Genomic DNA, 23,420 nt, shown 5'->3' with positions numbered 1-23,420 from the left:
ATTATATACATCGGCACTTTAATCCTTGCACTTGGGAGGCAGAGGCAGGAGGATCTCTGTGGGTTCAAGGTCAGCCTGTTCTACATAGTGAATTCTAGGACCCCCAGGACTATATAGGGAGACCTTGTGTCAAAAAAAAATCTAATGAAAATTTATAAACATGGATCCTTAAGCCCACATATAAGTATAGTCTTCAGCCCTCATCAAAAAACTTTTCTTGGGGTTGGGGATTTAGTTCAGTGGTAGAGCGCTTGCCTAGGAAGTGCAAGGCCCTGGGTTCGGTCCCCAGCTCTGAAAAAAAGAACCAAAAAAAAAAAAAAAACTTTTCTTTGCAACAGACTGAGACCACTATGGGAAAATGAACCCAATCAAAATGCAGATTCGTAGAGCCCAGTCTCAATGGATTCATGTAGAAAACACTCTAAAATCTAAGGTTTAGGAAGCATTGGGGAAGAGAAGGTGAAAGGATCTAAGAACCAGAGGACTAGGAAGACACACAGTAATTGAAACAAAAGTCTAAATATTGTACGATACCCCCTGTAGGAAGTACTGGGAAAAGTCCAATTAAAGACAGTATATTAGAGGTCACCTGGCGAAATATGTAATTACAGATACACATTTTAACATATTAGGGTGGTGGTGGCCTTTAATCCCAGCACTCAGGAGACAGAGGCAGGTGGATTTTTGTGTTTGAGGTCAGCCTGATCTACAGAGTGAGTTCCAGGACAGCCAGGGCTACACAGAGAAACCCTGTCTTGAAAAACCAAAACCCAACCAACCAACCAACCAACCAACCAACCAACCAACCAAACAAACAAACAAACAAACAAAAACCCTGCCCAAAACAACAACAAAAACCCAACAAAAACTCAAAAAAGCCAAACCAACCAAACAAAAAAGAAAAAAATAGAAACAACAAAAACCCAGTATATTTTTTTAAAAAAGGGTATTTACTTAACATATTAGAATATTTACAATGTGTGTGTATACATATATGTATATATATATATTTTAAAAAACTATAACAATTCAAGTTTTGTTTTTCCTATTGTACTTCTTGTCTAGAGGGAAGAAGGACACAATGTGACAGGGTGTCAGCCGTCCTGTGAGGGTCTTGTGCAGTGCTCATGGCTGCTGTGGATGTGAGTGCAATAGCTGTGTCAGCACCCCACACCTCACCCCTTCCTTCCTCTGTCTCTTACTCTTTCTTCCATGATGTCCCCAAGTCTTGGTGGGAAGAATGGTGAGGCCCCATGTGTGGCTGGGTGTTTAAGTCATTTATCTCAGTGCTGGGACCAGCTATGAGTCTCTGCATTCACTGCTGACGGCTGCAAAGAGCAAAAAGACTCTGACCAAAGCTGACAACATCACTCCTCGACGGGCAGGGACATGGTTATTTAGAAGGCAGGCTGACAGGTACATCGAGTCTATTTACCAAAATGGCAGCTCCCTCCCAGGGCTTGTGGCCTCCCCATCCATAAGCTTTGACCAGGTTTACAGCATCAGAAGTAAATATCCTCTTGTGGGTTGGACGTCAAATCCTATCAGAAAATGGTGTTTGTCCTGTAATAGCCATGCTGCTGTTGGAGCGGGAGCCATGTCTTGCCTGATTGGTTGTTATTGCTGCACACAGGGTCCACAACTGCAGGAGACTGCTGATGACTGTCCCCTTGGCATAACCTGTACACTTTCTGGCATTATGTGGCTAGCCAGCCAGGAGGAGTAGAAGGCTTCTATTTCCATTCCCAGTTTCACTTCTCTGTGTCTGAAGATGCACCCATGTAATGTCTTCGGCAATAGGCTATCACCCCATTCCAGTGCTCACCAACAACAGTAGTAATTGCCTGTTCCGTTTTGGGAATATCAGTGGCCACTCTGGCCAGCAACCTCTTTGCTGGCATGCTGGCACTGGGATTTTTGTTTAATAACCTGTAACTTCATAAGTTTTATGAAGAAGTTTTATATACCCGGGGAGTATCTCTGTTGAAACGTCATTTAAAATATCTTGACCAACTTATCAAGCATCAGATTTCCTCATGGCTCTTCCGTACATCATGAGTTTTGATCGATATCCCCTTTTTTTGTTCCCCTTCACACTTAAACATTTCCATCCCCAGGAGTCCTTCCTTCTACCTCCGCATCCCATGTGTCCTATAACCTCTCTCCCTTAAGAAATCTTTCTTCTCTCTCTCTCTCATGGGTTTCTTTCCACTTTTCTGCTCCATACACAGACTCTTCACTCCCACGGAAATGCTGTATATAAATGTATAAGCTAGGATCCACACATGAGAGAGATCACACATGCTGGAAACAAGCATGTTAATGTAGCATCTTAACGGTTTGGCTTCTGAAGCCCTGAAACAAGAAGGCTGAAGAACAGACCTGGGCCGAGCTCTGTCCAACAGCAGAAAATCGTAACGGGAAAGGCAGCTAAATAGGCTGATGAAATCAAAAGAGATTCTCATGAAAGAAAGCAGAGAATAACGATCAGCTGGGACAGGGTCTCAGAGCCTGGCTCTGATGGTTCGTGCCACACAATGCCCCTGTAAGGCAAGACGGTCGCCCCTGGGAAGGCAGAAACTTCGCGAACACTCTCGCATTATGAGCAGATGCAGCTGAGGAACTCGGCAGAGGAACTGAAATATCCCCCAAACTGTCATCTGACCTTTAAAAATGACACTGGCATTTTCCATCTCTCAATGCCAAGTTTATTTAGAACAACAGGTCCACAGATGGGGTGGACCGAACCGCTCTTTTCCAGCACCCCTGGGGCAGCACCCTGGGGGGCCACTGAGAGAGAGTCCAGATTGTTTCAGCTACAGCATGGACGTGGCTCTGTAACGTCTTGTCTGCTGGAGCTTTCCAAGGGATCCTGATTTCTGGGAAGGAGATGCTCAAAGAGGTAGAAAAGTTACCCTGTTTTCCCAGCATGCTTCACCTCACGGAGTCCTTTACCCAGCATGCTTCACCTCACGGAGTCCTTTACCCAGCATGCTTCACTTCACTGCTGCTCACAAGCACCCAGCACATCCCTGTCAGCCCTGTGAGGAAGCCACACGTTTTGTAACCTCAACCACAGGGCCACTATGAAAATGAACTAAGCAGTGTCCCACACATTGACTGCCCAGGGTGGGATCCAGCTTGTAGCTGCAAACAGGCACACACACGCCTACCTCCTCCATAAGCTGGTTCTTCTGAGGATGTGGGAGTAGAGTTTCCAGGTCAGCCATGACTTCAGGCCACATATACCTCTTTATTTACTGTTTTCCTACCAGCCCATCAGGGTTAAAGGACTAGGGTACAGTCCTTGAGTATGAACAGTCGACAGAGGTCACATGCTCTAGGAAGGGAACAAACTCCCAGGTCTCAGCGGGCCTCTGAGTGTTTTCTTCAGGCTGATCCACTGAATCTGGGCAAGTTCTGTGCCCCTCCTCCCAGCCCTAACTTCCCAGCAGGGCAACATTCTTACGCACCCTCAATTCTACCAAATGTACTGTCTCCTGTGATAACAACCTCTCAGGCACCAGACAAAAGTAATTAGAAATGTTGCTGTCTTTATTAAGAAAGTCGATGTCTCTAATGAATGGGTAATAAATCCTTCAGGGATACAAGAGGTTGCTAATTGTTCATTCAACCCAATTGAAAGAGATCCAGCCATCAATACATCACTGTGCAGGGGTCACCGTGTGATCTTTGGTGTAAAGTCAAAGAATTAAAAACGCTCTAGAAACAATTTTCCCATGTGACTTCTTCAGGTTAAAGAAGCTGACTAGAAGAAATGTAACTTATATTGTATTCAACCCTTGGTGCCACACAAAAAATAATTCCAAATTGTATCAAAGTTGTGCTCACTAAATGAATATTTGGAGTATCACACTGTAATAGATTTTAAGACTCTGTTGTAAAAATACAAGTTTCATGCACCAATATCACTATATTATGCTGGAAATCACATTATTTTCAACTACTTTAAGTGATTTTTTTAAAGACTTAGATTCAAGGGGGTTTACAATTTTACAAAATTCTTTTGGAAGTTACTGCTGGCAGAAAACATTGAGGACTACACATCATTGGTCACATTCTAGCCACAGAGACTTTAGGGACACAAGGATAGCTAAAAGAGAGAAGCAGTCACTTGCATTTAAAGGCCTGGGAGCTACTAGGAGACCTACGGACAAGCCCCTCCCTAAATTCTCCTGTCACCCCCACAGTTTTCACTTCAGCAGGAGAGAAGCTGTAATATCTATATTTGGGAAGGGGGAGCAAGTTACTACCCAGCCCTGGTTCCCTGTAAGCTCTGTGAGAGGCCAGAGGTCCAGGGTTCTAGCTAAGACCTCCATGGGGATAGGTTCCGTGCAAAGGCAGCCACTGGGAATCTTAACACCCCCTCTGACAGGGGCTAGAAAGTAAATACTCAACATCCCAGAAAATGGACTTCAGCATGAAATAACTGCTTCTAATCTGTTGGGTTATAAACCTCCTTCCTCCCCACGGATCTGTTCTTTTCTTTATAAGATGCACTTTCTCACTTAAGCAGATCATCTGTCTCTCAGAGTATGCCCTGGGTCCATGCCAGATGCCAGGGCTACACAGAAATAAATGGAAGCTGAACATTCTAAGCTCATTTTAGGCTCTCACGCCACAGAGGCCACCTCACTCCTCCTAACCCAACCAAGTCCATGCCTCACATCTCAACCCAGGGGCCCTTTACCTTGTGTGCTAGCAAGTTTTATACTGACTTGACACAAGTTAGAGTCACTTTGGAGGAGGAGACCTCAGTTGAAAAATGTCCCCATCAGACTGGCCTACGGAAAAACATTTTCCTGATTGGTGACAGATATGGGAGGACCAGGCCATTGCGGATCATACCAACTCTGAGCCAGGAGTCTGGGAGTATATAAGAAAGCAAGCTGAACTGGCTCGGAAAGCTTGTCTAAATGCTCCAACACAGCTGTTGTGTGCTCCCAAAGTTTTGCTTAGGTATTCAGACCTCTGTATGATTTTATTTCTAGCCCCGAGGCACATGTGAATACCAACACGGCTCCCAGGCACAGAAGCTCATGTCTGTCCACAGAGTCTCAATGAGAGTTGTTATCCTGGAGCCGGTGTTTAGGGATGGAAGCAGTTTCTGACCGAGGCCTGATGGAGCACACTGGGCATGCTCTTTGTAAACACCTATTTGTAAATGATTTTCCCTCCTGTAGCCACTATCGAGAACTCTTATCACTACGGGAGAAAGGTAATCTAAGATTTTTCTGGTTTTGATAACTGTTATAGGAGTCAGGTCTCAAAGATGAGATATTCTCTTGAGAGAAAGCCATAATAAAGAAGTACTTCTGATGTGCAGAGAGAGAACAAGCAAGCAAGCAAGCCAGCCAGTCAGCCAGCCGGCAGCCAGCCAGAAAGAAAGCAGGCTGAGCAAGCAATGGGGAACAAGCCAAAAGGTATTGCTTCTCCATGGTCTCTGTATCAGTTGGTATCTCTAGGTTCCTGCCTTGAGCCCTTGCACTGATTTACCTGGATGGCAGACTATAGGAGTGTCTTCAATAGGGTTTTATTGCTGTGAAGAGACACCATGACCAAGGCAACACTTACAAAGGACAACATTTCATTGGGCTGGCTTACAGTTTCAAAGGCTTAGTCCATTATCATCATGGCAGGAAGCATAGCAGCATCCAGACCAGCATGGGGCTTAAGGAGCTGAGAGTTCTACGTGATTGGCAGGCAGCAGAAGGGACTGTGCGTCACACTGGACACAGCGTGAGCATATGTAAGACCTCAGAGCCTGCCTCAACAGTGACACACTTCTCTTACAAGGGCACACTCCCTAATAGTGCCACTCCCTAGAGTCAAGCATTCAAGCACACGAGTCTACGGGGACCATTCCTAGCAAGGATGTAGGATGTATAGATCCTTTCCTCCCCAGGTTGACTTCAGTCATACCGTTTTATCAGAGCCACTAAGAAACTGTCACACATCACATTTTCTACCAGGATTCTTTGTGGTATAAAAGCCTTATTTTGCTCTCATCCCTGAACTTATTCTGGCACCACCCAAGGGTGTAATTAAGAGAATGGCTAATGCAGTTCCACTTGGGTATAGTTCAATTTGGGAAAGCCAAGAACCTCTGTCTCCTCCTTTCACGAGTCATCGAGAAGCACAGTTCAGATATCAGGAGTTGGTGCTTGAAAACATGTAACCCATGGGCACAGCCAGTTTTCTGGTGTCTCCTACCCCACCCCTTCCCCAAACACCTCCTCCCCCAGCAGGAAAGGGCGAGGAAGGACTGAGCTTTGTGGCTTCTGGGCTCGACATTCACAGTAGTCTCCTGAGGATGAGATAATTCGACTTCCAAGTAGTGAACCTGGACTTGAACCAGGCACAAAGTATTCCAAAAAGCTGTGTTCCCTACCTGCACCCAGTCTTGCCGATGTGGAAGCCCAACACTCAACTGGCTCTTAGCTGCAGTGACATACCTCCAATTTTCATAACTATTAATAAGGATGCCTTCCTAGCACATGAATACTCATTGACCTTCTCCCTGTATAGCATGAACATTCTTTTTTTTTTTTTCTTTTTTTCAGAGCTGGGGACCGAACCCAGGGCCTTGCTCTCGCTAGGCAAGCGCTCTACTGCTGAGCTAAATCCCCAACCCCAGCATGAACATTTTTAAATTACTATTGAAGGGGTTCAATTCGATCTTAACAGAGACATCGAAATGTAAATTGATACATAAATAAATAGAAATGATTATCTGAATGCCGTTTGGGTTTCAGGACTGTTTTCTGGTATCAAATTTCTTCTGAAGTAATAAATTCTTTCAGCTTCTAAATCTCCTAAAATTCATCCTGTAAATATTTAATGAGCATTTGCTACATACTAGCACTGCTTCAAACACTGGAGTTGCAGAAGTAAACAAAAGAAAACCCCTACCTTTGTATTCCAGCTGGAGAAGCAGCCAGAATGTATTACACTGTTTATGGTAATGTTAGTTGTAGGCAACCGCTTTCTTGATACTATTAGATACACAAATACTTGCCTATCAGCACTGGCATATAGAAACTTACACATGGAACCCCAGACCTAGGGAGACCAGTAGGGAAGGTCATCTTGAGTTATATACCAAGAGCCTATATTTAAAGTAACAACAATGTGTCATATGTATAAGTATATAAATATAAGGCTATTTATTTATTTATTTATGCATCAATTTACTCCCTATCTCATACAAGCTTTGTTGGAAAAATTTTGTTTTCCTAGTGGGCATTTCTGTCACCAGATGCAAAACACAAGCTAACTGAAGAGCGAAGTGTGCCCTTTGAACTCTGGTGTGTGCTTTCCAGCTCACAGATTTGCACAAAGACATGGCAGTTCCCAGGAGAAAGAGCACAACAGGCATGATTTAAATATCACTCCCGAATATCGACAATGGAAGACTTCTTTGCCAGACAGGTTTGGATTGAGATGCTAAATTTTATCCCAAAGAACAAGACCACTCATGGACAGGTAGGAGATGCATGCTTGGCTGCCCATTCTCTACTTGACCTCCTGTAATGTCAGCCCTGGACACTACTGGGGCGTCTTTCAGGTCCCTGAATATTCCACATCCCATTCCCCAAGTTTCCCAAATGTGGCTCTATCTCCTCTATCTCGAGACAGCTCTTTCTTCCTCTGCCATCGCCCTCAAGATCCTTCATCCTTCAGTTCCCAGATAAAGTATCACTTCCTCGATGAGACCACACTAACAACTCCACAAAGAACCCGCACATTTCTCCCAACACACTCCGAGCATAGCACACTTAGTCTGGACACACACTTAAGGAGAGCCTTCCTTGAGTATGGTGCCCAATGTTCCAGTCCATACTAAAATCGTATGTGTCACATTGTGACTGTGATGGTGTTTAACGCCAGTTACATAGGAGGATCTGCAGAGCGCAAGACATAACTTGCTTAGATAAAATGTCTCAGTCCCTGGGGAGAGGCTGGCATTTAACACTTTCAGTTTTCATTTAACACTTTCAGAGAGACTTGAAGATACAATTTGGTCAACCACAGACCCCTTTTGTGATGAAGTCCTATGAGATTATAACAGGGTTGAAAATCTATTACTCCTCAACTGTATCCACCAAGTGCAGCAGCATAGTTTATGCCCTCGTGTGTCTGTGGTGACACAGGTAGAAATGAACCCACCATGCACCCTGTAAGAGAACAGTGTAGTTCTGTAACAGCACATGCAATTCTGTGTCCTTGTCAATGGTACTAGGTATACTATTGGCTTGCCCATTTACTGATTTATTTTTGTTATGTTAGACTGAAGAACACTAAAAAAAGATAGAAAAACAAATTGCCTTGTGCTGGATGAACTCATGTTTACTGTATCTTTGATTTACATCAAGAAACCATAAAGGTCTGCAACATAGGCCCCTGTTAACTCCCTCCATGACGTTCATACAATGACAGAACTTCACACTACCTCAGTTCTTTGGAGTGTCCCTCCAATCAGAGCTGAAGGAACAATAATTGCCTTCAGTTCAAATGGACTATATAGTACCTAAAGTTCTTCTTCTATCAATGGACAATGTTGATATTAAAAAAGAAAGAAAACTACTGAGTTTGTTATATGTAGGAAAGGACCAAACAATCTGACATTGAGGGAGAACATGGTTTCTCCTTTCAGAAAAGGCATCTCTTAGGTTCTGGCTTCTTTCTCTCTGTTTCTTTCTTTGTTTCGTCGATTTCTTCTTTTGTTTGTTTGTTTGTTTGTTTGTTTGTTTGTTTCTTTCTTTCTTTCTTTCAAGCACAAAAGACACTCAACTTGTGATTTAATAATTTTCCTTTTAATCTAGAGATTCCAGAAGACCATGAAGAATCCTACCAGGAAGTAGGTAAAGAGCTGGCTTGCATCAGGGGCATGCTGCTGTCACGGAAAGGCACATCTGTGTGCCTCCTCAAGAGTGAACAGCAGCAGCTATCTGCCACCCACACATCCAGCTCAACTCAATTATCAACCATCAACAATTCAATTATCACCCAGCCCTGTGCCCTGAAAAGTCCTTGCATCTAATGCTGTCTATTCTGGGAAGACAGAAGGCTAGGAGATCAAGTCACGGTATGTAAACACCTTAATGTTTATCTTCAGAAAGTGTGTGTGTGTGTGTGTGTGTGTGTGTGTGTGCGTGCGTGCGTGTGTGTGCACGTATGTGTACAGAGTGCTTGTGTGTGGGCATTTATGTTCATGAGTGCTCAGCTGTGCATGTAGCTGAGCTGCATGTACAAACTATGTACGTGTGTGTGTATGTATGTATGTATGTATATATGTATGTATATGTAGGCAGGTGTCATCCATCTTGGGTTTCGTCTGTTTGTTGTTTTTGGAGACATTACCTCACACAGGCCTGAAGCTCATTAGTAGGCTAGGCTGGCCGGCCAGTGGCCAGTGAGCCCCCAGATTTGGGATTACAACACACCACACCCACACCTAGTATTGTTTTTTAAAAACATGGATTGTGGGGATCAAACTCAGGCCCCTGTCCTTCTAAAACAAGCAGTTTACTGACTGAGCCATCTCCCCAGCTCTGGGGATTCTTAACTTCTACTCACAGGAACATGTAATTTAAAAAATTATGAACACAGTTTACATGCAAATGTAGAAATTTTCAACTGACATGAAAGAAAAAATCTCCAAAATCAAATGGTCTACAAGATAGAGACAGCGAGGGGGAATGCGAAATCACCTTAAGATCCAGTGGTAAGGGTAGTCAGGGTTAGGGGTTTGTTGGCTAAAGTATGTAAAATTTCAGTTAGTTCAGAAAATTCAGAGCGCACAAAGTACAACATAGTAGATGCAGATAATATTCATATACAGTTTAAAAATCATATATTTTATTAAACAGTCACTGTGAGGAATCTATGAGGTGACTGCTCATTAACCCCCTCTAGCCTTTCAATAAAGTATATACTATATTAAGACATCGTGTTGTACGCATCTTTACGATTTTTAACAATTTTAAATAGTTAGACAGCGGGGCTGGAGTTTTATAGCTCGGGGGAAATGCCCATCTCACGTGAACGAGAGCCACAATTTAGTCCCCAGTACTGTATATCCACAGAGTTCAAGATTAAAAAGGTGCTCTCTTCCGGTCCCAGGCGCTGCGGGAGCCGCGGCTTACCGTGCAGACATGGCCAAGTCCAAGAACCACACCACACACAACCAGTCCCGCAAATGGCACAGAAATGGCATCAAGAAACCCCGGTCACAAAGATACGAATCTCTTAAGGGGGTCGACCCCAAGTTTCTGAGGAACATGCGCTTTGCCAAGAAGCACAACAAGAAAGGCCTGAAGAAGATGCAGGCCAACAATGCCAAGGCAGTGAGTGCACGAGCAGAGGCCATCAAGGCCCTCGTGAAGCCTCAGGCTGTCAAGCCCAAGATGCCAAAGGGCTCCAGCCGCAAACTCAGCCGTCTGGTTTTCATCGCTCACCCCAAGCTTGGGAAGAAGATTCGAAGCTACATGGCCAAGGGTCGTAGGCTCTGCCAACCAAAGCCCAAGGTTCAAACCAAGGCAGAGGCCAAAGCTCCAGCTAAGGCCCAGGCCAAAGCTCCAGCCCAGGCTCCCAGGGGTGCCCAGGCCCCTGTGAAGGCCCCATAGAACAGGCTCCTGCCAGTGTGAAGACAGATGGACTGCTGTGACACACCTACCTACACACTATCTGCAGATGACCAGTGTCCTATGCTGTTTTTACAAATAAACTTGAGACAAGAAAAAAAAAAAAGATTAAAAAGGTGCTGCAGTCAAAAAGGGAGCCCAAACACAGCTCAGCCGGCCAGCACCTCAGGAGACTTACTTCTGTGTCAGGCTTCACATAACCGTGCTTGTTAAACGAGAGCTTCTGGGTAGCTACTTGTTCGGGCTGGACTAGGGCACTTGGATTCAAGTTCTTGTCCTTATATCTATCAGCCGTATGACCTTTCCAAGCTACTTTGGGTACGACTATTTAAAATGAGGAAACTGTTCATAACAACTGGTGGGAAACATTGGAACCATCATGAGATTTCATTGGTTTAAATTCCCTCGTGAAAAGACTGCTTTCCCATCTAAATACAGAGGTCGGGGGTGCTGGTAGCTCTCTCAGCAGTCAGCATGAATTACTGAGAGTACAACTTGAAGGACAGGGTCAGCAAGGGGGCTCAGTAAGCAGCAGTGCTTCCTGTCCAAGCTGATAACCTGGATCCCTGGAGCCCACATGGCAAAAGGAGAGACCAATTCTTTTTTTTTTTTCATCTTTAGTAAATTGGATATTTCTTATTTACATTTCAAATGTTATTCCCTTTCCCGGTTTCCAGGCCAACATCCCCCTAGCCCCTACTCCTCTCCTTCTATATAGATGTTCCCCTCCCTATCCTCCCCTCATTACTGCTCTCCCCACAACAATCCTGTTCACTGGGGGTCCAGTCTTGGCAGGACCAAGGGCTTCCCCTTCCACTGGTGCTCTTACTAGGATATTCATTGCTACCTATGCAGTTGGAGCCCAGGGTCAGTCCTGTATAGTCTTTGGGTAGTGGCTTAGTCCCTGGAAGCTCTGGTTGGTTGGCATTGTTGTTCCTATGGGGTCTCAAGCCTCTTCAGCTTTCAGTCCTTTCTCTGATTCCTTCAGCGGGGTCCCGTTTAAGTTCAGTGGTTTGCTGCTGGCATTCGCCTATGTATTTGCCTTATTCTGGCAGTGTCTCTCAGGAGAGATCTACATCTGGTTCCTGTCAGCCTGCACTTCTTTGCTTCATACATCTTATCTAGTTTGGTGGCTGTATATGTATGGGCCACATGTGGGGCAGGCTCTGAATGGGTGTTCCTTCTGCCTCTGTTCTAAATTTTGCCTCCCTATTCCCTGCCAAGGGTATTCTTGTTCCCCTTTTAAAGAAGGAGTGAAGCATCCACATTTTGGTCAACCTTCTTGAATTTCATGTGTTCTGTGCATCTTGGGTAATTCGAGCATTTGGGCTAATAGCCACTTATCAATGAGTGCATACCATGTGTGTTTTTCTGTGATTGGGTTACCTCACACAGGATGATATTTTCCAGTTCTATCCATTTGCCTATGAATTTCACAAAGTCATTGTTTTTGATAGCTGAGTAGTATTCCATTGTGTAGATGTACCATATTTTCTGTATCCATTCCTCTGTTGAAGGGCATCTGGGTTCTTTCTAGCTTCTAGCTATTATAAATAAGGCTGCTATGAACATAGTGGAGCATGTGTCTTTGTTGTATGTTGGAGCATCTTTTGGGTACATGCCCAGGAGAGGTATAGCTGGGTCCTCAGGTAGTGCAATGTCCAATTTTCTGAGTAACCTCCAGACTGATTTCCAGAATGGTTGTACCAGTCTGCAATCCCACCAACAATGGAGGAGTGTTCCTCTTTCTCCACATCCTCACTGGCATCTGCTGTTGCCAGAGTTTTTGAGCTTAGCCATTCTGACTGATGTGAGGTGGACTCTCAGGGTTGTTTTGATTTGCATTTCCCTTATGACTAAAGATGCTGAACATTTCTTTAGGTGCTTCTCAGCCATTCGACATTCCTCACCTGTGAATTCTTTGTTTAGCTCTGAACCCCATTTTTAATAGGATTATTTGTCTCCCTGTGGTCTAACTTCTTGAGTTCTTTGTATATTTTGGATATAAGTTCTTTATCAGTTGTAGGATTGGTAAAGATCTTTTCCCAATCTGTTGGTTGCCGTTTTGGCCTAACGACAGTGTCCTTTGCCTTACAGAAGCTTTGTAGCTTTATGAGATCCCATTTGTCGATTCTTGATCTTAGAGCATAAGCCATTGGTGTTTTGTTTAGGAAAATTTCTCCAGTGCCCATGTGTTCTAGATGCTTCCCCTCTTTTTCTTCTATTAGTTTGAGCGTATCTGGTTTGATGTGGAGGTCCTTGATCCACTTGGACTTAAGCTTTGTACAGGGTGATAAGCATGGATCGATCTGCATTCTTCGACATGCTGACCTCCAGTTGAACCAGCACCATTTGCTGAAAATGCTATCTTTTCCCCACAGGATGGTTTTGGCTCCTTTGTCAAAAATCAAGTGCCCATAGGTGTGTGGGTTCATTTCTAGGTCTTCAATTCTATTCCACTGGTCTGTCTGCCTGGAGAGACCAATTCTTAAAATGTGTCCTCTGACCATTATTGCAGCTTCTGACATTTCTAGGAGACACCATTTCACAGTCAACTCCTGGTTCCTGTGGCTCTTCCAATCTTTCAGCCTCCCTCTTCAGCAATGATCCCCGAGCCTTGGGTACAAGGGTTGAAGTATTATAGGTGCCGTGGTCGAAACTGAGTTTTATTTTGTTGGTTGTAGTTTTCCATAATTATTTAGAGCGGTAGTTCTCAACCTGTGGGTTGGGGCCCCCTTGTGGTCGAATGACCCTTTCACAGGGGTCACCTAAGACCATTAGAAAAGAGAGGTATTTATATTACAAGCCATAATAGCAGCAAAATTATAGCTATGAAATAGCGAGAAAAATAATTTTATGGTTGAGGATCATGAAGAACGGTATTAAAGGGTCACAGCATTAGGAAGGATAAGAGCCACTGGTGTAGAAAATATTTTTGACATTTATTTAAAACCGTACCAAAAAAATATATCAAGCGCAACTGCAAAAAAAAAAAAAAAAAAAGCCATTATGCTTTTGCCTCTGCAAATTGGAAAAGCATTTTATATGGATGGCTGTAATGTTTTTAGTTATGTTTTAGAAGAAGATCTGAGAACCATACAAAACCAAAATTTCATGCTCCACTAGCCCTGTGAATCAAACATACAGTAATGTGCTTCCTTACCAGCCTGCAGAATGTCCATCCTAGTGTGAGAATCGCTAGCTGTGATCACTACAGCTCAGCGGTGCCGAATCCCGTGACACTCGCGCGCACCTTGAACACCACCCGCGGTGACTAAATGAGGCCGTCGACTTTTGTTCTATTTGCTTTCTCCAGCGTGTCTTAAAAGCAATTACTATTCTATTACTGTTCACACGAGAGAAAATTTACCGGCTGTGGAACAGACAAAGAACAACACAGCCACCTTCTACCCTGCTTCCCAAGAGGCGGCAAGCGACAACGTAAACGTTTCGAAGACGCGCATCCGTCACACCAAACGATACTCTGAGCATGTCTTCACGTCTGTTCACCAGACACTCGTCCGTGAAGAGTAGGGAGAGAGGAGGAGGAGGAGGAGGAGGAGGAGGAGGAGGAGGAGGAGGAGGAGGAGGAGGAGGCAGGGTCGGCCATGTCTTTTAAACCCAGATTGTTATTTCTGGCCCATTAAAACATCAGAATCCAAATGGAAGCCACCGGTCTCTGAGGAAAACTATCAAAGCAGAACGGTAACTCAAGTAATAATATTCATCCAGGGAGCATAAAGGAAAACCTATAGATCTAACATCTAGAACGCTGGCTGCAGTTTAATACTCACTAAGAAATAAAACAATAAAATCACGTTTCGCCTGTCCTGTGGCCTATTACCATGGGCTCAGAGGGGAAGACGTGATGTACAAGGGGTACGCTCAGGGTGTCTTATACCCTATGAGAAGCTTCTAGGCTTCCTTATGGAGAGTTCCCCTAAGCTCGGCAAAAAAGAAAGAGAAAATCAGGCCTGCTCTTAGGGTAGACTTGGCACCTGTTGGGGCACACTGCCAACCATTGTAACCTCAAGTATCTGTTTGGGTTATGGCTCTGGTTAGCAGCTTGCAGAAGCGAAAACTTGTCAGTGCTTTAGAAAAGCGGCAGGACCATGGAAGTCAATGCCATTGCGCTGTCTGCCCAGGACACAGATAGGTAACAGCAGCATCCAGAATGAAATCCCAACAGGGGACCTCTGACCCTTCCGTCCACTGCCTTCTGCAAATGCCTTCCACAGAGTCTCATTAACTTACTTGGGTGCTGCTTGATTCTCTTGGTTGGTTTGGTCTTCTGTCTTATCTCATTAAGGTTAAAGTTTTGGGGTTTTGCTTGGCAGGTGCTATTTAAAAAAAAACTTTCAATTCAATTGATTTCCAAAGGTGAAACTACCTCCAGCTGAAAAACATCACTCTTTAAACTTGGGAAAGCCTTGAAGAACAGACATCTGGTCGATAGTACTATGGAAAATGTGACTGGCTATAAAGTCCCATTTATCTGTACTTGTGGCTTTTATTAAAGAAGCCCGAATCCTCTGCAAATAATCTTTCCTAGAAAGCCGGATCGATGTAGACAGGCAAGCAGGATTACCAGTGATCCACTGGGGGCAAACCCCACGGGTGCCCACTGAGAGGACTGGAGGAGCCGAGGTATTGAAATACTCTGCCAGTCCTTCTCTGGTAGACAGATTCCGAGGCTGAGCCTCACACGAGGCTTCATGTGCAGATGGATTCGACTGTTCACACAGGAACGTTCCATGCAAATATCCCTTCCCTGGCATCATGGCTCAGTTGAAAAGGGAAGCTGAAAATTAGTTAGCTGTACAGGAACTGGGGTGGTGGGGAAGATGCTATCCCAGTTACCAGAGGGAGGAATAATTGAACGCAGAGTGCCTGTTGCGTCTTTAATTTAATTTGGAGGCCTTTCTTTTTTCTTTTTTTCCCCCTACTTTCCTTCATTGGGAGCCAATATACTCAGTGAGCTAATTTGTACCTGCTTCATTTTCTTCCTTTTATCTTGCTTTTTTTTCTTCCTTTTTAAGCATCAGCTGTGGAGATCAGACGCTCTATGAACAAAAGATGAAGCCCGATTTGAGGCACCCTTTCCCTACCTACTCCGAATTACTTAAAAACCAATGTGTACATGCGGCCTATAGAAAGAAAGGGCCAAGATACAGGCCTCGCTCGCTCTGCAGCCTCTCCCCCTTCCCGCCCCACCCCTGCCCCCCAGGAGCTGCAGTTGAGCAGTTGATGGGTTTCTCTCAGTTCTCCAGGGGAACAACAGTGCCAAGACTGGACTCCACCTCGAATCATTAATTCCTGAAGGGGTGCAGACGGAGTCACCCCATCAACAAAACCAAGCACTTGAAGGCCAATAAACAGCGGATTCTAGAAAATATACAAGAGGAGGCACTAATAAGTAACTTGGGAGTCATGTGGACATTAGAGTTAAGAGGATAAAACACGCAGCGCACATTAATAACAACAAAACGCCCAACCCGAGTGAGTATATATAACTGGGAGGAGGGAACTAGAACATTGAGAAAAGGTACTTGCTTTAAACTGCTCTCCGACAGAGAGGTCTGAACACAGAGTGTCCTGCACTCTCGAGTGACAATGTGCTGTGTATTTTGGGTCTCTTCTTAAAAAGTTACACATGGTCTGAAAATACCGATTGTTAGCAGCAGTACTCTACTTCCAACTGTACAAAATGTTAGTGCCTTAAAACTTTCGCTTGCTTGTTTTTTTAAATATTTTCTCGTTGACAATACAATTTCCCCCTCCCCATTCTTTCCTTCCCAAGCCCCCTCCACAGGCCAATGGGAAAAACATCGCCAATTTCCTTCTGCTCTTTAATACTCTCTGCACAAGCCCTCCTTTCATCGGGGGAGTCTCAAAGGAGACTGTATCTGAATTGTCTCCCTGCCTGCGTGTGCCAGTTTCTCTACTCCTTTTACACTTCGTGCCAACAGGCTGAACTCTGGCATAGAAGCAACCCTCTCCCTTCCCTGTCTAGCCCCCTCAAATGTTAATTAACAGCAATGTGCACTATTTTTTTAAACAAGATGACATATCATAGGTAAAGCCACTTCAGAGTCAAGCAAGAAAGAAGACTTGGCTTAAAAATCAACAAGCCTTTAGAGTTAAAGGTCTTGGCTTCAAAACACAAGTCCTCCTTTCAGAGGAAAGAGCCAAGAAACCACTGAATTTTAAAAGTCCAACTTCAAAGCAATCGTTTGGTAACCCTAATTCTGGGTATAATAAACGCCATGATGTACATTAAACCAAGCTTATTTCTCTGGGGAAATGTGAACAGCAAGTGCCATGAAACGAGAGACGAGAGAACAATTACTGCTTCTTTTATACGTGGAGAGGGTAGAAACGGAGGGTGGCAACTACATTTTAAACAGGAAGGGTGCAGCCATGGCCCCGGGGCTAAGAAAGCCACCTGACGTTAGGTGAAAGCGTGGAGATGGGGGACACTTAGGGTGTTTGATTGTGGGACACACAGCTGTTTTATAATTCATTATCCTGCTCACACAGTATCTCCGAACGTCCAGTTTTCTGGGGCTAATGGTCGTTAGGAGGCTGGATGTCGAGGAATTTGAGGTGCAGAACTACAGTCCCACGAGGCAAAGAAATTAAGATTTTATTCAGCTGTAACTAAGTGTGTTGAGGAGGGAGAGAGGAGAGAAGAAGAAAGAGGAAAAGAGGGGGAAAGAGAGAGAGAGAGAGGGAGAGGGAGAGAGGGAGGGAGAGAGGGAGAGAGAGAACCGCTAACCCTTTACAGACATACAACACTATTCACAGAACAGCCTCAAGAAAGGCAAACCGCTCTAGCTCTTTCCCCTTGCTGCATGCAGGTGGCCTTCCAGGGAACACAGGTTGCTTCAGCAGCAGGGGGCGGGGCGGCACTCAGGGAACTCAGGACAGCAAGCTGTCCAGCAAGAGTGGCTTAATAAATTCCACCCAGAGAATGGTCCAGCAGGCCATCTGGATGGTGCCTGGGGCAGGAGTTGTGGGTGGGACCTTAAGGACTAAGCAGAGTAATTCTAATTCCTTTGCCAATGCGATAGTTAAGGACGGAAGGAAGACCCTCCCTCATACAGGTCGGTGTTTGCACCAAGGACCAATTTCGCACCAGGGGGCTGGCTATACTGGAAGAGATTGATCCCTAAGCTGAACTGTTAGTATCGCCTTTATTCCTTACTCAATCTCCATTCAGAATCACCTGTAGGCACCGATCCAGACTCCAAGAAAATCAAGCCCAGTTCCAGTTTTGGGCGTCATCCAGTTGAGCAAATCACCTACTATTTACTGAGCACAATCCAGAACAGGGCAAGACATCTCAGGACAGACTCTTCACCACACTGGACCACACAAGTCCGCCACCAACACCCCTTCTTCACCCACGGCTGCCTGCAGAGAAGGCTGGGGACTGCCCATCCGTAGCTACTCCTCACAGAGTCCGGGATGCTCAAAAGTGCACAGAAAGCACAAAGGGCATGCGGCCCCTCGGAGCCCACCACCCTCTTGTCGTCCTTCCCCTTCCCCCCAACTTCCAGCAGGGCCTGGACACTACCTCCTGGAAGAGCTCCAGACTGTACGTGTTGTCGTCGTCGGCGAAGAAGAGCACGCCGGGTTGCGCGCTCTGATGCTGGTGCCTCTGGCGCAGCCAGGCGAGGCCCGCGTTGCGCTGTTCGGTGGCGCGCGGCAGCCACGGTCGCTTGTAGCGCCGCGGCGTGGGCACATGCAGGTGCGTGTTGGGCAGCCCAGCCCGAGCTAGGAAGCTGCTCACCAGCTCGCTGCGCGTCGCCCGGTCCTCCACCAGGATCCAGTGCAACTGCGCCACCTGGCGGAAGGTGTTGGCCAGGCGGGTGAGCTCGGCTTTCTGCACCGGGCGACTGTAGGTGGGTGTGATGGCATAGATGGTGGGCAAGCGCGGCTCCGGCTGCAGCTGAGGCCGAGACTCGTTCCGCTTCTCCGCAGCGTCACGCCCGGGGCTGCTCCGTCGGAGCGGGACTCGGGAACCCCCGCAGCCCACTGTATGCGGAGAGAAGTAGGGTCGGGAAGTGAGTTGGGGCGCGGGCCTGCGGGGGTCCACGTCCAACATGATGATGACGATCAGGATCCAGGGCAGGAGGATGAAGAAGCGGTTGCACAGCGCGGACTTCATGGTGCGCGCTCCCAGCGTCTCGGACACCACCCTCGGCAAGGACTAGGCTCCGGATGGGGGACCTCGGTGTGCAGTTCGGACGGCGGCGTTGTCAGCAATCAGGGAGCAGCGGCACCGCGCTCCCCATACGGCCCGGGGCGTTGCGGGGACCTGGGCGTTGCGGGGTCGGCGAGATGCAGGGCAAGCTAGAACTCCAGGGGGTGCAGGCGGACAGGCTGGGGGCGTGGGTCACTCTGGATGAAGTCGGCGGGAATCTGGACGCGGTCCAGCCGCGCTCCGCTGGTCCCGGAGTTGTGCCGAGTGCGAGCCAGGCGGCGGTCGCCGCTGCGCTCTTTTCCTGAGTGCGAGCCTGGAACCCACCAGCCGTTGTGCCTCGCCGCTCCAGTCCCGCGTTTCTGCGGGCTAAGAGGATCCGGCTGCCGGCCTCGGCGAGAGCTCTGGGACCCTTTTGAAGGCGGCCGCTGATGATGCTGAGGGCTTTTCTCTGTCACATGTCGGCCGGTGCAGCTGCGATCCCGGGTGGACACCGAGGATGCTGCGCCCCTAAGCTCTCATTCGAGCGCCGCGGCAGAAACCTGCGCTCCCGCCGCTCTCTCCTCCTCGGAACCTCTCCTGGCTCCAGACAGCAAGATCCCAAAGCAGGGAAAGAAAGAAAAAGCGAGGGGGCGGGGGCGCTGCAGACTCCGGCGTCCTCCTAGCGCTCCGGTGGAAAGATAGCAGCTCTGCTACTGGCGGAGAGGGGCTGCGGGGCGGAGGCGGGAAGGGCCAGGGTTCTCTGCTGGGTCTGAGCCCCCTAGCACTAGGCGCTGCCTGCGTGCGAGCGGAGGCAGAGGGAGGGAGGATGGTTCCTGCTGGGCTGGCGCGACCTCTGCCTGTGGGGGATGCTGTTTTCAGATCGCCGCGGGGTTCAGCTCTCTGAACTGCTGCAGGGTCTTTGGAGATCAGTCAGGGAAATCCATTCACGTGCGGACAAGTCCCGAGACCTAAAGAGGGCAGGAGAAAGAGGGGGCAGGGGGGCAAAGGGTCCTTCCCTGGCTCCCAGCTTGGGGGTTGGTGTACAGAGCCTTAGCAAGGAGACCTACTTTCTCATGAAAGGCAGAAATCAATGGAAGCCCACGGAGATGGAGGGGTGCCGCACATAGGTGTCTGGCATGGGCGCCAGCTCATTCCAAGGAATCAATTTGAACTGCTCGGCCCCAGTTGGATCTGTGGGGGAGACATTTTGACAACTCCAGTCGAGTATGTTTAACTTGTTTTTGTTCATGTTGGAGCCTTCCCAGTTTGCAGGCACAGGAATTATCCCTTGTGACCATCCCCGGAATCCTTTCAAGGAGGCCCTGGAAGTGGAGTCACCTTCATTTTCTGGATGAAGGAGTGAAAGATGGAGAATTAAGGGAATTTCCCCCAGGCCAATGGAAATAGAATGTGGACGTCCTGGATAGAACCCACTGCCTCTTCACTGCCCACCAATCAGCACGGCCTGGTCACAAGTGATTGGTCTTCCTAGATGACGCCATCAAATCAAGCGGGTCAGAGGGTGACAAGCAGAGCCATGAAGTACCTGGAAGACACTTTCATATAGCCAGCACCTATTAGCTGAACTGCAGGCTGTCCTTATCAAAGAGCCATCTGCTAGGCACATTCCAGGGGTCTCAGGAAAGCCCCCCCATCAATAAATCATTTCTGACCCTGTATGTTTGCCTCCACAACCTGACATTCTCTGTCTTATGAAATCCTTTTAACCGTGTTCCTGAGGAACAAGCAACTCGCTAGGGCAGATCCTCCACCTTCACACAGCTCTGCCCTTCTTTATCTTGGGCCCGGTGTCTGGCACCGCGTGACTGTGAATTTTCAGAACTGCTCTCTTATGTTGTGGGGAGGTCCCCAGAGAATACTGCTCCAACGTGGGTTTAAGCCAATATAGAGCATTTATTAGCTGGCCGGTGACTACAATAGGTGTTCAGGATCCCAATGTAGTCCTGAGCCTTTCTCAGGGTGAGCTTTTAATCGCGCGCGCGCGCGTACATACACACACACACACACACACACACACACACACACACACACACACACCACACCACACACACACACACACACACACACACACACACACACAGACAAAACCACCTCACTTTCTGGGTTGACATACTTCAGTTAACAAGAACAGTCAGCCAGAATCGGAACTACAAAAGCTAAAAAGCAGGGTTAGTACATTTTGAGACTTCCTGGGACTGTATGGACTTTGATGGATTAAGCCTTTGTTTCAGTTTTGGCAGGTGGTGCTGCCTGCACGCTGTGTTTTATACCCTGAATGATGGTTCCACCATGGAGTCAGTTGTGTTAAGGTCTAGGTGCCTACTAGGGGCCTTGTTACATTCATTAGATGCTGAAATCTAAGTGAGTTCTCAAATGTTCTCCCTTTCCCTACAATCCAAGTAAGTCCTAGCCTTCAGTCCTACCTTTCCTGGGTCACCCAGAGCCCAAAGTTGTGCAGAGTGGTGAATCCAAGATCCCAGAATAATGATCCCATCAGACTCCCCTGCCATAGGACATGATGTCTGTGCTACCATCCCAAGGGAAAGAGAAGTGAGGGAAGTCAGTGCAAGCTTTTCTTCAATTCCACACAGTAACACACAGATGTGTCCAATCCCTTTCCCCTTCCCAAAGTTGTTACAGATCCTTCTCAATTCTGTCAGATATCTCAAATTTGGTTGAAGAGAGATACCGAGAGATAATCAGAGTGAAAGTCAGTGGAGTGTCTTTGTTAGTCTCACTACCATGTAAAACCCATTCTGAATTGTGTTTTCCCCAGGAATGGGACTAATCAGAGAGAGGGCACTTTGACCTCCAAACATGGACCCTAATCTGGATGTTAGCCAGCATACAGAATCCCTGATCTCAAACGACGCTTAAGACATGTTCAAGCACTGTCGTCACTCTCCTTCCCCAATGTCCTTGTCTTAGGACTACTATCGATGTGATGAAACACTGTGATTAAAAAGCAAGCTGGGGAGAAAAGGGTTCCTAGGGCTTATACTTTCACACTGTAGTCCATCATTTAAGGAAGCCAGGACAGAAACTCAGTCTGGGCAGGAACCTGGAGGGAGAGCTGATGAGAAACCCAAGGAAGGGCGCTTACTGGCTTGCTCAGCCTGCTTTCTTACAACCCCACAGATGGTACCACCTACAGTGGGCTGTTGCCCTTCTCCCACCAGTGACTAAATAAAAAAAATGCCTTATAGGTTTGCCTGCAGTCCGATCTCATAGAGGCATTTTCTTGAGATTCCCTTGTCTTGAATAATGTTATCTTGTCAAGTTGGCATAAGAACTATTCAGTGCAGTCCTCACCTTGTACCCAGGTTTATCCCCTCCCTTGGGGATTCTTAGTTCCTGGTTTTTGTTGCCAGTTGGATTACTTTCTACTTTTATAAGTTGAGTCAGGGAGCCTCTGAAAGTCTGTTTAATTTTTAAAAATTATTTCGATTTCTTGGGTTAGCATTCTATGGTGTTTTGAATGAGAAAGCCTCTTCTAGGTTCACCTGTTTAAACATAGGAGGTGCAGCCTTGATGGGGTGTCTGTGTCCTGGGTGGTGGACTTTGAGAGGAAACATCTAGTTTGCTTTCTCTGCTTGGTAGCATGTTGAGACGTGAGAGTGTCCTGCTTAGGAATACTCCCTGTTGCTCTCCACCTACACCCTCTGGAAACATAAGATCCAATAACCTCTTCTATAAGTTTCTTTGATCAGGGTGTTTTCTCATAGTAACAGAAACCAGTAATACACACACAAAGTAATGAATTTCCTCTTGTCTTCTTTATACACGTTGTTATACATTTTTATACTTTGTTCTCATTGACTCCCCTCCCTCGCTCGCCCTCCCCCTCCCCCTCTCCTTGTCCTCTCTACTCAGTTTCCTTATCTGGAAAATGGGGGTAGTGATATATAGTAACACTCCATGGGACTTTGACAATGTTAAAAGCTGTAAATTAGATAATTTCCAAAGGAGGAGATAAAACTGGGCACAGGGTAACCTTCCAGAAGAATTGGCATCACCCCGGGAGAGCTCCGTGAATCCTAATTGTCACGAATGTAAAATGAAAGGTATTTTCTGAGTAAGGCTAGCTATAGTTGGCTCCACACGTAGGGAAGCAACCCCAAGTGGTGTGGTCTGGTCTCTTCCTAAGTTGGTCTAGGGAGATGCGGGAAGGATAAGTTGGTTTACCCTCCCCAAATAAAGCTTATGCAGTAAAGATGGCGTGGTTCTAAGTGACATTTATCTCAAGTGTCTAAATGTGCCAAACTTACTGTTTTACATTCAGTAACTCAGAATGTGGCCCCAAGTCATCCATGATCAAATCTAAACAAAGATGTCACACTCACGTACTACCATTCCTGAGTAGCTACCATGCCTTTCCACGTAGCTCGCGCTCATGAGATTCATACATAAACCAATGGCAATTTGATCTGTGGCTGATAATGAAGCTTGGTGGAAGTCACTAGAGTAATTAAAATAATTACCCAACTTCAGAGCCTCCGCACATCCTCTCACTGTTTATTCTCATTTAATCTCTCTAATTATTT

At 46.5% G+C, this 23,420-nt stretch overlaps 2 protein-coding genes across 2 annotated transcripts in view; one reads left to right on the top strand and one right to left on the bottom strand.

The window, feature by feature from the left end:
- Positions 1 to 19,472, bottom strand: part of B3gat2 (beta-1,3-glucuronyltransferase 2) — an 83,263-nt gene extending 63,791 nt beyond the window's left edge. The window contains 1 exon segment of the mRNA NM_022609.2: positions 18,247 to 19,472. Within this exon segment, the coding sequence (NP_072131.1) occupies positions 18,247 to 18,840 (594 nt within the window). The 5' untranslated portion in view covers positions 18,841 to 19,472.
- On the top strand, positions 10,157 to 10,770 carry LOC120094652 (60S ribosomal protein L29-like). Its single transcript, NM_001433427.1, has one exon. The coding sequence runs from the start codon at positions 10,179 to 10,181 to the stop codon at positions 10,647 to 10,649; it is 471 nt and encodes a 156-aa protein (NP_001420356.1). The 5' UTR covers positions 10,157 to 10,178; the 3' UTR covers positions 10,650 to 10,770.
- Positions 19,473 to 23,420: the final 3,948 nt, after the last annotated feature.

Source organism: Rattus norvegicus, chromosome 9 (assembly GCF_021556685.1).
Source record: "Rattus norvegicus strain SHRSP/BbbUtx chromosome 9, alternate assembly SHRSP_T2T, whole genome shotgun sequence".
Classification (NCBI taxonomy): domain Eukaryota; kingdom Metazoa; phylum Chordata; class Mammalia; order Rodentia; family Muridae; genus Rattus; species Rattus norvegicus.
This window is presented reverse-complemented; position numbering and strand designations above follow the sequence as displayed.